At 36.5% G+C, this 15447-nt stretch overlaps 1 protein-coding gene across 3 annotated transcripts in view; it reads right to left on the bottom strand.

Annotated features, from left to right (window-relative positions):
- The window catches only part of CNTN1 (contactin 1), a 289880-nt gene that overhangs the window by 113482 nt on the left and 160951 nt on the right, over positions 1-15447 (bottom strand). Inside the window, exon 16 of one of the 3 annotated variants that reach the window (XM_012734144.1) lies at positions 6090-6184. The exons of the other annotated variants lie outside the window; for them this stretch is intronic. Coding sequence (XP_012589598.1) covers positions 6105-6184 — 80 coding nt within the window. The 3' untranslated portion in view covers positions 6090-6104. Of the gene's footprint in view, positions 1-6089; positions 6185-15447 lie in introns of those variants that run through there. 3 annotated transcript variants of the gene reach the window in all.

Below are 15447 nucleotides of genomic sequence, written 5' to 3'. Positions count from 1 at the left end.
CTCTCCTGACCCACCCTCTGCTCTCCTCAGCAGTGTACTTCGTCTACCTGCCCGTTCTGCTCCTCACTCTGTTACTGGTGAAGCCTCTCACTGTCTCTGCACCTCTGGCCTGTATCCCAGTTCTGTATGCATAAATAAATCTTTTTTTTTTTAAGTGCTTTGTGGTAAATTTGATGGGTGTGAGCAAAGGTTGGGAATGGGAAGACCCTAGAGTGCACACTAAGAAATCAGAAGAAGGCAAAATAAAGACGTGAAGCCGAGAGAAAACTTCGATATGCCAGTGTGTCCATCCGAGGACTGGGCTTGATGCACTGTCTCCAGAAGGAAAGTTTCAAAGCGATACAATTCACTTCATTTGCTTAGCTTTTCTTTTCATAATGGAAAGAAAAGTAAAAGAAGGCAGTTACATGTGCCTCTGCAAAAGGAAGATATTTAGAAACTGGCCACTCTTTAATTTTTTTTTTTTTTTGGTCAGTAATAAAAGAAAAAAGGGGGGCCCTCCCTGATGGCACAATAGGTTAGGGTGCAGCTTTTCAAACAAGCTGCAGCTGCTTCAGTGCCAGTTTGATCCCCAGCCCTGGAGGTGACCAACAAGAAGCAACAGACCTCTCCTGTCTCACCCTACAGCTCCCCTCAGCAGTGTACGTTAGCGATATGCCCGTTCTGCTCCCCACTCTGACTCTGGTGAATCCTCTTGCTGTCCCTTCACCTCGGTCTGTACCCCAGTTCTGTAGGCATAGATTAATAAATCAATAAAAAAAAAGAAAAGAAAAAGAAAAAAACCCCTCCCTGGTGGCCTAGGGGCTAAGTCTCAGAGCTATCACCTCTAAGGCCTGAGTTCTATCCTCAGCCGCATAGATGATCCACATGGCAAAGCAGACCTCTCCTGCTCGCTGCTCCCCTCAGCAGTGTATCTCAGTCAAACTGCCTGTTCTGTGGTGACTCCATCTTTGGTGACTCCTCTCACCCCTCTGCACACGTCTGGCCTACACCCCAGTTCTTTTCTGAATTTTTTTTTTAAAGCTAAACATAATCTTGACTTTCTTCCAGTGTCTTTCTTTCTCCCTCTCTGCCCACCCTCCCCATCTCACCTCTCCCTTCCTCTTCATCTCTCTCTCTCTCTCTCTCATCTCCTATCACTGTTGCAAGCATTCTCAAGAAATGCTTATGTAAAGAATTTTAAGCCTGAGAAAAATGTAAGCAAATGAACTGTTACTGCTGTTTATTTCATCATTTTCACATTACTGATATCTCTTAGGTGGTCCCTAGGCAGATAGATGATGATTCCTTTAAAAAAAAAAAATACTACTTATGCCAAGTTTAAATTATAATGAAACATAGAAATTGGTCATATGGCAAAGACCTTTGAAATTTGACCTGCATTTTAAATTCCCTAGATACATTAGTTCACAAATTATTTGTTGTGCATAGTTTTCTTTCTCCTGTTTTAGCATTCAAAGCCTGTGATGGGAGAATAAAAAGGAATTGAAATATTTCTCTGACAAGCTCTGGCAAAGGCCTTTCATCAGTTCTTCCCACTACCATTAAATACTTAAAGAGTTGGAAAGAGAAGAAAACAAGGAGAAAGAGAGAAACAGGGAGGAGACATAGGTGGGAGGAATAGGACGTATTTGAGCATTTTTTTAAAAGCTGTTATGAATGCAGTTTTATCTTCACCCCTGTTTTTCATTGCTCAATGCATTTTATTAAGCTCTTGTAGTCTATCCACAAAACAGTGCTGCTAATTTGTTTCCTGATTTCTTCGAGATGCTGCCATGTCTTTAAGAGTAGATATGGCTGTGTTAGTCTTATCCAGCTGACTAAATTCTCCTTTTATAAAATTAACAGTGCAAGTGTCAACGCTGATCCTTTGTGTCATCTTTATTTTTGGTCAAAACCAAGGGTTTTGCTTTTCTGGGAGTCATCTTTGTGGATTTCTTCAAGCAAAGACTACTACTGTGGGCTGATCTGCTGGTTCTATTTCCATTCCCCTCTTTCTTCCTATTCTTGCTTTTCACTTATTTTATTCTTTATCTGTAGCTTTAAATAGCACCCTCAGAGGTTGCTGGTTGAGAATGGTCCATAAGTCCGTAGCCATGACCAGAAGTATACCCATTTATCTGGGTTCAATGCAAAGTTGTCCATATCCACTTTCCCTTTCTACTCTATGTCTTACATTTTTATTATATAATCACTGACTATAGGCAAATCATGTAAACATTTCCAAATGTGATGTAAAGTATACATGTTAGCTCTCACAAGCTAATACATGCACATTTACAAAATAATGGCTAATGGCAATGTCTAGAAAGGTTATTGCCAGAATCACAGAATCTATGTGCAGGGTTAAGGGTTAAGCAAAAGTCCTTCTGAAAGTCAGATCACACAAGCCACGTATCTTTTTGCAAAAGACCTACTGTTCCTTTGGGACATCACTGGCAAATTCGTGCTGTTAGTTTTTATTTGTATTTTTATAGCAAGTTACAAATTGATCACTGCATACAAATTGCATCCTATCACTAGCAAATAAAAGAGGAAATATGTTATTTTCATAAAATAATACATTTTGCTGAATTCCTTTTAACTAATAACTCTATGATACAATCACTGCAATTTCTCCTATTTATAGAAAACACAGAGGCTATGGTTACCCATGTTAGGTTCTGAACCCAACTTATTTGCAAAGACCAACTTTACAGAAATTATAGAGAAAAATACCATAAAAATATCATTGTCAAAGACAATTCTTGAGCTATATCTTCTGAGGAAAATATAAATAATTTGGATCCAAGTTGGAAAAACTGATGAAATCGGTAATAGACTGATTCTTGCTTTTCAAATCTTTGTCTGATCTACTCAGAGAGGTGAAGGTCATATTACCTATTTATAAATATTCAACATACTCCCAGTATTTCTTGGTCACTGTAAATGTATTTGCTAATATTTCTTGAATTTTATTGACTTTTTTAAAGGAGGAAAGGTTATGTATGAACAAAATATAATTGTGATAAACACTCAGTTTTTACTCACATGTAACAGAAGGATAAATGAGCAAGATTATAATTATTGATACTGTCATTTCTTCTTTAGGAAGAAACATTTAATGAAGAATATAACATTTAATGAGGAAGAGTTTAGACATCCAAGCAAAAATAGGGGGAAAAATTGAAATGTTTATTGAGTAATTCAAATGTACTTTCTCCCTCTTAAACACTGCCTGGTTTTCTCAGATAAAACTGGACTCAAAAATCAACAATTCCTGGGCCTCCCTGGTGGTGCTGGGGTTAGGTATCAGTGCTGTCAAGCTATTGCCAGCCACTGCATCATGAGATTGAACCCAGCCAGGGAGCTGATCCACACGGTGCAGCAGACCTCACCTGTCTCACCCGCTGCTCCTCTCAGCAGTTTGTCAGAGTCTACCTGCTTTGCTTCCTGCTGTGCCTCTGGGGAATCTTCTCACTATCCCCCCATCATTGCTTATTTTCACCAAAATGGCCATTTTTAATGAAACATTTGGTAAGGAAACAAAAGATTTTCTGAACAAATTATCCCCCCCTTAAAAAAAATACAATAAACTTGAAGTGATCTTGCTAAAAGAATATCAATTGTTTTATAGGCAGGTGTTTTCTCGTTTTCCAATATATGTCCATTAAAGCCCCTTTATTTATTATAGGCTCACGATTACTGTGAAAATCAGATAAGTCAACAGCTCTAATACAACACCTTTTCTATAAAACACAGATATTGGTGTATGTCTTATCGCTATTTAAAGCTATACTAAGACAAAGCTGACTATTAAATATCATGGTCACTTGCTAATAGTATGCAAGTTTCTGAACTTCTGATAAGATAGTTTTTTTTTTTAAGATTTATTTATTTATTCATATAGAGCTGGGGTACAGGCCAGAGATGCGGAGGGTGAGAGGCTTCACCAGAGACAGAGTGGGGAGCAGAACAGGCAGATCGACAAAGTACACTGCTGAGGGGAGCAGCGGGCGGGTCAGAAGAGGTCTGCCACGCCATGTGGTCACCTCCGGGGCAGGCGGGGATCAAACTCATGCGGTAGTGGCTTTAGATTCTCAGTGCTGTGTTTTAACCCGCTGCGCCACCAGGGAGGGTCCTGATAAGATAGTTTTTGAACACTTATAAAAATGAACTCAGATTCTAATTGGAAATGAAGTTAAAGGAAGTAAATACATCTATATAACTCCTACAGGACCTCCCTGGTGGCCTACAGCCTCAGTGCTATCACCATAACGGCCTGAGTTCGATCCCCGGCCAGGTTGTTGACCAACGTGGTGCAGCAGACCTCTCCTGTGTCACCTAATGCTCCCCTCAGCTGTGGATTTCATTCAGTCCACCTGTTCTGCTCCCCACTGTCTCTGATCAATCATCTCACCCCATCCACCTCTGGCTACACCTCAGTTCTTCTACACAAAAACGAAATGATAATTAAAATAATTCTTATATCTGATACCAATACAGTTTATCTAAATGAGGGTATTATACTCCCATTCCTGGCATCAGTATTTCCTTCCTAATATTTATTTTCCACTCCAAAACTAGCTTCTTATCTGGTCCTGCCATTACACTTTCAAATAGGGACTGCTTGTGTAAGAAGATGTACACACTAATGATTCAAGAATATGTCTTCATGGTGATATTTACTGATTCATGAAGAGCCTCAAATTAATTTTAACTAACTTATCTAAATAGCAACTGACCTGTATTTCTAGTTTAAATTCTAAGATAATGAAAATAATGGAGACTACAAAATCAAAAGGAAATGGAAATAAGTAATATCTTGAGTCAGACATTTCTTTAAGGTGCCTTTTTTTAAGTACACTATATAGACATACATATATATATATATGTATATATATAATGCATGTTATATTATGTGTATATAATATAATATATATGCAAGATTCAAATCCATATCTCTCAAAGCTTTCCTGAACGCTCTAACAACCATAGATAAGGTTGCTGGAAAAGCCCATATACAGCCATGCCTTAATTAACAAACATCATTCACTTCTTAATGCTGAGAAATGCACTTCTATGTCATTGCACAAACCATAGAGTGAAATTACACAAACCTAGAAAGTATATCCTACTACATACCTAGGCCTTGATGACATAATACACCATATCTAAACATAAACCTGCTTAGACATAAACTATTTCTTGTGAAGAAACAATAACTTTAAGTGTGCCTTTTTAACCAAAAAGGGAAAATAAAATTATTTTCACATAATAAAATTAAAGCAGCTCCAGAAAGAATTAGATACACTTCAATTTTAATTCCTCATTTCCACCCAGTCCTTCCAATAAAATTCTCACTGGTTCTCCCAAAAGAAAAAATTCCAAGAAGGCTGAAGTAGGAGTGAACAAAATTAAATATGCATGGTGTTAATTTACTTAGTCATCTTCCCTTAAATCTGACTACTGAGATAACAATTTTCTTCATATGAAAATCCTCCATTTTCATTCCCCAGTCATGGGAACTGTTCCAAAACCATACAGAACCATGGGAAGCCTGGTTCTTTACTGTTGCTTTTCAGACTTTCTTGCCAAAGAATTGTATGGTACCAGGATCCAAAAGATAATAGCCACTGCAGCGTGTCCCTTAGTGTATATCCTAATTAAGGCAGCCCATTCATGGAGTTGAAAACATTGTTCATTACCTGCTTGGGTGAGTCAAATAGTCCATGCAGTAGCAAGGCTCCTATATTGCAATTCACCGGTTCTTCATTTTTGTTTTTGTTTTTTTTTTTTTCATATAATGAATCAATGTCTGAGATATGTAATTTCAAAGACCAGGACATGAAAACACAAAAATTTCACTTGGCCATTATAAGATGCACTGAGTTAGTTCAGTAGGCGTTTTTCAGATATTAGTAAAGCGGCATGATTATAATTAATTATATATTTTAAATATCTTTCTACTCTAAGTATACTTAGAAGTTTCAAAAGGGAAAATCCTTTTAAAACTAAGCGGAGAGGGGTGAACTGCAGAAGCTACAAGATTGAGTTAATTAGTAAAATCTATGAAATATGTTAAAAAAAAAAAAGGATTTCACACAAATGGTAAGTGTCAACGATCACCAGGCTGGAGGCAGGCTTGCACAAACGGGGAGAAAGGGATCCACCATGATTTTCTCTCCTTCTTTTCTGTTTTTACCTGCAAGAGGAAAGATCAGGCTGAAGGGAGAGTGTGGAGGCCCCGGTGGGAGAGGGAGCCATGGACTTCGGGGACTTGCCAGGTTTCCTTGATGGGTAAGCTGAAAAAACAAACAGGCAGGTCCTCCCTGGAGGTAAGTCTCAGCACTGTCACCACCAATGCTTGAGTTTGATCCCCGGCCAGAGAGCTGACCCACATGGCACAGCAGGCCTCTGGTCTCATTGGCTGCTCCCCTCTTCAGTGGCTTTCAGTAGATCTGCCTGTTCTGCTCCCCACTCTGTCTCTAGTGAGTCCTCTCACATCCTGCTCCTCTGGCCTGTAATTCACCAGTTCTATGCAGAAATTAAAAAATAAAATTAAAGGAGCACACAAAAATATCTTTGAAGGCTGAAGTGACAAACGTTGGTACAATTAAACCTTTTCACCTGGAGACAGTGGAAAACTGTGTAAAGAACAAACATGTAACCTAAGTCCCACACTTCCTTCTCACAAAACAAACAAAGAAACAGAACACCTATACTTCACATAAAAAGTATGCTTATGCTTTGACTGCTTCTAAAAAATGACTAAGGCTGAATTTAGGCCATCATTCTAAGGTAAGCAGTGGTTGGGGCTGGATGTCATGGGAACTTCTATCTTGAGCAATACTGCATTTCTTTTTCATGTGTTTATAAATAGTAAAGGCAAAGGGAAAAGAAGGAAAGGGACATGTTTATGAAAAGTCTCAATGGACAAAGCATAAACTATAATTATTGTTATTTTCTTTCATAAATATGGACTTCTAAGACATACAATAGTTAACAGGCTGGCTAAAATCATAGATTATTTAGCAGGTAAAGTCGACTTCTGTTCTCTGTGTGCCTAATAGTACAAATCATTCCTTTTCCATTGTACAACGCAAATCTTGAACAACTATATGCATATGTTAATGTAACTACATTGTTATAGACAATCATGTAATTAACAGGTGATAGTCACCTCTCCCCACACCTATAACTAAGCATAGTTTGGGGGTTAGAAATAGACTATTTTATCTCAATGTGTCCTCATTCATATCATTTTGGTGATAGTTATTTAAAGAAGAAAAACAGTATCTAGGAAAACTTGCATCAGCTGACTGCTTGCTGCAAATTTAGTCATTAAGATAAATGATAACAAAAATCACAAAATTCATTTGTCATTTGAAGTCGTTTTGTCATTGAGGTTACAAAATCTTTGCAGTAAGAACTGAAATTGCTAAATTTAGATACAGGTTAAATGAAATGTTGATAGGTTGATAAGTTAAATGAAATTTTGCTAAATTGCCAGGTCTTGCTTATCTGCAAGGTTGTAAGTCAGAAGTGAGGGAGCTGTGAAAAGTCACCTAGGGATGCCCCAGTGGAGAGCCATACCCTGGAATGAATCACAGGAGCTCTAGCTTATGTAGAAACATAGCAAACAGTACTATCCTAAGTTGTTTAAACCACAGACATCAAAGAAATCTGATGCATTACTATATATAACAGTCTCTTGTTCCTAGAGAAACTCTCATGAATATGAAGAGAGGCTCTGGTTGTTGGGGGTACAGAAAGCTTTGGGAGCTGATGCTCAGATGTAGATTGTTCACTGTCACAGATGCCAGACTAGTCAAGGACACCCAATATTGAAAATGCTTAAGTTTATGCAAACTTTTTTTCTCAAAAATCAAAGGATTCAAGGTTACACTTGCATTGTGCTCTTCTCCACTTGCATTCCCAGCCCACTTTCAAAGAACTGATGCTCCCAGAGTCCCCTGGAAAAGGCACATGAAGCTCAACCAACTTTCTTACCTCGTCCTGTCTTTACTGATGGCTAACACTGGACACTCAAAATACTGTTTAATTTCTAGAAAGAGAGCTTTTGGATTTAGACCAGAATCTGAATTCACTTATGAGTAGAGTGCAGCTATATATTTTAGTGGGGAAAAAAAAAATCTGGCAGAGAGGATTGGGCATTCTCTGCTGTGCCTGGCTAATGGGATGCCCTAGGTCAGTTGTTGGTAACACACTGGATGACCTGACAACCAAGACAGAGGGTGCAAACAGAAAGTGCTGGATTTTTAGGAAACCAAGAGTTGTGAAACCCTCCTAGCAATTCTTCCCTTCCCTTTGAGTATGCCTCAACCCTAGTAACTACAGGAGGGAGAAGAAGCATGAGATAGAAATTCAGAAGACCAAAATCTCCCCTCTGCAACTTCCTAAACTGGTTTGGTTTCTTATTTGTTAAGGCATTAAAAATGTGGTGACCTAATCACATTCCTAGGGGCTAGACGGGTGAGGTTAGCCAGTAGCTGGGAGATGGTGGTAGCAAGAACCATTCCTGCGAAAGCATCATAAGGAAATAATTGCACATTCCTGAGATTTGAAATGACAGACTCCACACACATCAAGTCAAATAAATCTTCTTTGTCTATAAGGGATTTTACATCATTGGATTTTTTTCTTGGTTATGAAGCTAAGGTGTTCTTATATTTTTTGTTTATTAAAATAATTGCAAAGATTATATTATGAAGTCCTAATTTCAAATAGCAAAAAGAGAAAAGAAACTATATTCTTTACCTTAACTTGAAATTATCAATACCGTAAAATATTTTGGAAGGAAACTCATAATTTGATAAAATAGATATTAAGACCCATACGAAGGACTGATTTCTCTATTTGGAGAAGATAGAGATTAAGGAGTAATGACAAAAGGTAAGTTATGTAGCAAACTTGGAGAACTGCTATCTGGGCATGTTTCAGCAAAATACTATGAAAGCTGAGACATATTGCTTTACTTCATTTTTAAACTTCATTTGTCTATGAACTGAGATTTACAGTTCTTGCAATACTATACCACATCTATTTGGTTAGGAAGACATGGTAAAACTTGCACGAGTCCTATAGATATATACACTATAATCTAAAGAATTTAAACATTTTGAACAAAAATTTTAATAAACATTACTAATAAACATGATTTTAATAAAACTTCAGGGAAGTTTTAATAAAACTTCAGGGAAGCACAAATTGATATTTTTAAGGTCAAAAAGCACATAATAAAATCAAGAATTAAAGCCATCTATGTAAATTTATGTACTAGTTACTATTTTGCTATTGTAATTATAACTGTAAAACACTGTTAGTTGAAAAATATATTTTTTAATTATTATAGTTTCCTTGTGTAATTAGAGCAGCTAGAATATATAATGAACAAAAATAAAATTACAAAATTTTTATCAGTAACCTTCAATGGAATAAATATTTCTTACCAAAAATGACCCTATATTTTAAATTTTCCACATGCATTATTATAGCTCATTGAATAATTTTGAAGGAGTGTTTGATTTTAATGTGCTACACCAATGAGTTTGGTGCTATAGCTGGGTTTATTTTTTGCTCTTCTCCTTGGGCAAAGTAACTTAGTCTCATTGGGCCTCTTCTCCCTCATATATAAAGTGGGGTAATAGTACCTGGTTAAAAGTAAGTCTTCAAACAAAAATAAACAACCCCATCAAAAAATGGGCAGAAGAACTAAAAAGACACTTCTCCAAAGAGGAAATGCAGGGGGCCAGCAACCATATGAAAAATGTTCAATATCACTCATAATAAGGGAGATGCAAATTAAAACCACAATGAGATACCACCTCGCCCCAGTGAGAATGGCACATCTTCAAGCAACTAGCAACAACAAATGTTGTCGAGGATGTGGAGAAAAAGGAACTCTCCTGCACTGCTGGTGGGAATGCAAACTAGTACAACCACTATGGAAACTGTTTGGAGGTTCCTCAAACTGCTAAACATGGAGCTTCCCTATGACCCAGCAACCCCACTCCTAGATATCTACCCAAAAGACACAAAAACAATGATTCAAAATGATACCTGTATCCCCATGTTTATTGCTGTTTTATTCACAATTGGAAAGACATGGAAACAGCCCAAATGCCCAAAAGTGGATGACTGAATTAAAAAGATGTGGTACATATATACACAATGGAATATTACTCAGCAACCAAAAAATAAAAAATAAAAATAAACACATGCCTTTTACAGCAACATGGATGAAGCTGGAAAAGATCATGCTTAGTGAAATAAGCCAGAAAGAAAAGTAAAAATATCGGATGATTTCTCTCATAGCAGGAATATAAATAACAGACTAGGCAAGAAAATAATGATAATGATGAGCAGCTATATACCAGGAACATTTTGTGGGGGTGGAGTGGGGAATGGGATCAAAAACAGTGGGGGGAGGGAAATGCACTGGACTATGGTGATTGCACATCGGTGATTTGGTGGCGGGAAGCCCAAGGGGAGTGCAACTGAGATGGGAAAATGCACAAAATATATATCCTTATATAATAAAATTAATATGTGATATAAGGCATGCAATGTGTTTTAATATAATATATGCTATATAAATTTATCTTATTTTGTCATATTATACATTAAATTTTATCTTTATTTTCTTATTTTTATATTCCTAAAAGTTTTTTTCCACATATAAGGATTGGAGTTGCAAATGCAATCACCAACATAAGTTGAAATTATTTTTAATGTGAAAGGATCATCATTTATTCATGCTCATAAAGTCTTTTAGGTATTGTTGATTGTAGTGCACTTGCAATTTGACATAATTAGCATTTCAAATTTACTTTGTCAGCACTGTTTAGCACATATACAGTAATGTTTAAAGTTTAAAGTTTCCGAAGACATGCAGAAGTTCAGGGTTAAAAGCACACTAGACAGCACTGAGAAGACTACTTGCTTTAGCTCTTGGGGTCAAAATGAAGAGTAGCAAGTTTGTTGAGTATTTTTTTTTAAATATGCATGCATGTATATATGTATGCACATATGTAAGTATGTAACTGTAGAAAAACGGGGGTGCAGGCAGAGGTGCTGAGGGTCAGAGGATTCACCAGAATCAGAATAGTGAGCAAAAAGTGTAAATCTACTGAAATCCACTGCTGAGGGGAGCAGCAGGTGAGAAAGGATTGGTCTGCTGCGCCGGGTGGGTCAGCTCCTGGGCCAGGCATCGAACTTAGACTTTAGAGGTGATAGCGCAGAGAGTTACGCCACCAGGGAGCCATGGATACAGGCCAAGTGTATAGCAAAGAATAAATTCCAGTTTGTCAAAAAGTAACCAGTTTGATTATAAGAGAGTCTCAGGAGCATATAATTAAAGCAGAAGAAATCCCCAAGGAAATGTTTCAAACTATAATACAGTAAGGAAAAAAAAGAAATTATAGTGAATTATCTGTACCACTTTATACAACCAATGCAGTCTGTTTTAATCTTTGAATTTATAAAAGAGTTAAACTACAACCTTTTTCTAGATCCATCTCAAAACTTAAAAGTGTGAGCCATTCTAAATAAACTTTAGAACTCATAGATTTAAATTAAATTTTCCTTAAATTACATCGATAAGTGGGACATACAAAGAGAAATACAATTCCAAGTCCCTGCTCTAATTGATACTCAGTAGTTACTGAGAAAGCTGTCATTTTTACTAGAGCTTTTAATAAAAGAACTCATAAATAACAACTTCAAAATAAACTTTTTTCTAAATACTGTATTTATTGTAAACAGAGAATTACTTTGGCTCAACATTTCAGCTTTAACATGCAATAATTATGGAGAACTGCCTTGTCATAGCTTTCCTTTGGCTCGAATCTGTTGATTCTCAATGGGAAGGATTCTTAATTTCTGGGAATCCTGGCTAGTAATAAATGTGTCACTGTGGTTCAGCAGAGAGTGGGGTCAGGATGCTTTTAATGGCACCCAGTCAGTTATTGTTCCAGTCAGTATAGGCAGCAGCCATTTCCCCACCTCAGTGCTGCTGGGGTTGATAAGATGGAATCTTTAGTCTGTCTCTGTGGCAAACTTTCTTGGCGAAAGCATGAGGAAAACAGAGGCAATTATCCAAGTATCTGAGGTAAATGTGTGTTTTTCTAACCCAAATAGTTATAAAACTACCTCAACTATTCTGTTTGATTTTTGATAATTTGAACACATCTTTTCATTCTTTATTATTTACTTTTATTTATTCATGTATAGAAGAACCGGGGTGTAGGCCAGAGGAGGGGTGGTGAGAAGATTCACCAGAGACAGAATAGGGAGCAGAACAGCTGGAATGACTAAAATCTACTGCTGAGGGGAAGGAGGGTGAGACAGGAGAGGTCTGCTGCACCGTGTGGGTCAGCTCCCTGGCCAGGGACCAAACTTGTTTCAGTGGCTGCCCGTAGCTTCATAGTGCTGGGACACATCTTTTGCATACTTAAGTGTATCTTTTCTGGATTTCTTCATGAGTGGGGATGAGGGTCAGGCCTGTTTGTGTGTGTGCATGTGTGTTTGTATGTGTGTATTTATGATCCTTTCTAACTTGGTATGTACATGATATGATACCATTTTGCCTGCCCTCCCTGATTTTGATTAATTCAAAGGTCATTTTGAATGCATATAAGGTGCAATATGCCTTGATAATAACTCCAAATATACATCTAAATTTGCTTATTTTGTTTTAAATATGATTTGGGAATTCTTCAGCACAATTTGAATATTTGCACCAGTAGCCACAGAAATCTAAGTTCTCACTTAGCACTAAAATCTCCACAAGCTTTAGCCTGACAGAGGATCTGTCATTCTGCTTTCATGAATACCCAAAATCCTTAAATCATACAAATGGAACTCTGTATAGTCCACAATTAGTAAACTGATATTTTTACAATGAATTCTTCTGATTTGACCGTCCTGAAACATTTTAAAATGACCTATTTTTCATCAGTTAGACAACAGGAATGGACAGAATTAACTACAGAAAGATATAGAGCATTAAATTTCTAAAATACTGAACATAGAAATTCTTGAAATCAGTTTTATTTATTCATGCTTTCTGGAAAAAAAAACCTAGTACAATATGAGAAATTGGAACTGGATTTCCAAGGTGATGATCACTACGTAGATAGGTGTTCAGGGCAAATCTCAGTGTCAGAATATAAACAGCAAAATGAAAAGGTGGGATTGCCTAGATGACCTGTAAGATTAATTCTTGCTTTTAAATTGTATATTCAAATTTGAAATAAGTGCAGAAAATTCATATAACTACTGTGAAGAATTAGTAAAAAAAACCGATGTAATAAATACATGATTTACTAATAAGACTATTAGAACACATTTATCTTAGACAAAGAAAATGTTTATCTACTTCATACTTTTAAAATAAAGTGTACTAATTCTGGAACTATATCTCCAGTTAAATGTACCAATATTAATTTAGCCTAAGCAGTAAAAAGAGTATGCTTTGTGTATAAACTCTGAAAATACAAAACAGTAGGGAGTAATAAACACTCAAGTAATTTTCTGTTAAAAAAAAAAAGACCATTATAATGATTGAAAAATATTATTCAGACTAAAAGAATATTTGACAGTATCCATCAAGTTATATACTTGACTATGCTACCTTAACTTACCCAGTTCAGAATGTAAACAAGGTTTAATAAAAATGACCTCATTGAGAATGAGGGAACCAGGGCCTCCCTCATGGTCTAGGGGTGAAGTCTAAGCTCTGTCACTGCTAAGGCCTGAGATCCATCTCCAGCCAGGGAGCTGACCTACATAGGGCTCAGCAGATCTCTCCTGTCTCACCCCACTGTTCCCCTCAGCAGTGGATCACCTCCGTTCCTCTGCCTACACCCCAGGTCTTCTACATGGAAAGGTAAAGGAAAGGGAAGAGAAGGAAAGAAAAGAAGGAAGGGAGGGAGGAAGGAGGTAAGCAGAAACTGGGCAAGTAATAAAAATTTAAATGGACTATATCAAATAAAGATGACATTTTACTTATATCCATTCCTACTCTGTAGTTCTATTTGGCCTTAGATATTGAGAACTTATACACACACACACTCTCTCTCTCTCTCTCTCTCTCTCTCTCTCTCTCACTCATACATGTGAAAGCACACAATGTTCCCAGTTAAATAAAAAAATCTATATACAATAATATGGATAGAAATTTATATTATAATAATAAAAACAATACAAATTTAATTTGAGGAACACAATCATTTACGTAGTTCTTATTGCATCCACCATAACTTTAGTAACACTTTTTTCAAAACATTTCTAAATTTCATATAGTAGATTAGAATCAGACCAAAGGAAAATTTCCAACAATGAAAGTGTTTTTCTTTTTATTACTCTTTTAAAAAATGTCAGCCTTCCATTAAGAAATTTGTGGTTATACTGTACCTAAGATATAATGGGGGATCTAAAAACTGTAATCATGGTTATATTTTCTATTTTGGCAATTTTTGTAGCAAGCATCAATTTCTGTTAGGAGTCAGAACAGTCTTCCCACCACTTGGCAATATTGCCTGGGATATTTATAATATAGAGAATTACCATGGTAAGTGGTAAAATATATATTACAAGACCAAATGATTTCTTCTTTTGTGGCCCAATTTATGGTCCATTGTTGGATATTGTCCAACAGTGCACTCATGAATGAGAATTTAGATTTGTCAAGCTGTAAAGTGTCTCCAAGTGCTGTTGAATAAGTCTTGAAAAACCTTTCCCTCTAAAAGACACAAGTTTGAGTGAAGAGCTTTAAGTCCTCCACAAAGGTCCTTTCCTTAAGAATATTCACATGTGTCAAACTGACTTGTGAAAGCAACCTGAAATACACTATATTTAAAGCACTAACTACAGCAACAAAACAAGATAATCTATAGCAATCCTCTCCACTTGGATCTTTACATAAGGTGTCTATATCCACTTCCAGTATGATAGCAGTGTTTCTTTGAACTAACAATAGTTTTGAACTATAAATGTATTCTAAAAATATCAAGCAATTTATAGTTGTTTGAGTTCTACACTCCTTTGATTCTTTTAAATATACTTCTGTTTTAAACAACTGATTCTGAAATTACCTTTCACTAGTATTAAATTATTTAAAATTGATGTCAATATAGTCTCTCCTGATAAAAAAAAATCTGCCACTGATATAAACAACTTTAAATGCAACAATAACAAGAAAGATACACGGTCTCTTGTAAACTTACATAAAATTTTATATTACTTCCTAGGAAAAATTTATTTGATTTCATTTTTGATCTATTTTTTTAAAGATTTATTTGTTTATGCATATGGAACTGGGGTATAAGCCAAGGGTGCAGGAGTGACGAGAAGATTCACCAGAGACAGAGTGGGGAGAGCAGAACAGACAGATAGACAGAGCACACTGCTCTGTCCATCACACACACACACACACACACACAG

The sequence above is a fragment of the Condylura cristata genome, unplaced genomic scaffold (assembly GCF_000260355.1).
Source record: "Condylura cristata isolate star-nosed mole 26May11 unplaced genomic scaffold, ConCri1.0 scaffold00047, whole genome shotgun sequence".
NCBI classification, from domain to species: domain Eukaryota; kingdom Metazoa; phylum Chordata; class Mammalia; order Eulipotyphla; family Talpidae; genus Condylura; species Condylura cristata.
This window is presented reverse-complemented; position numbering and strand designations above follow the sequence as displayed.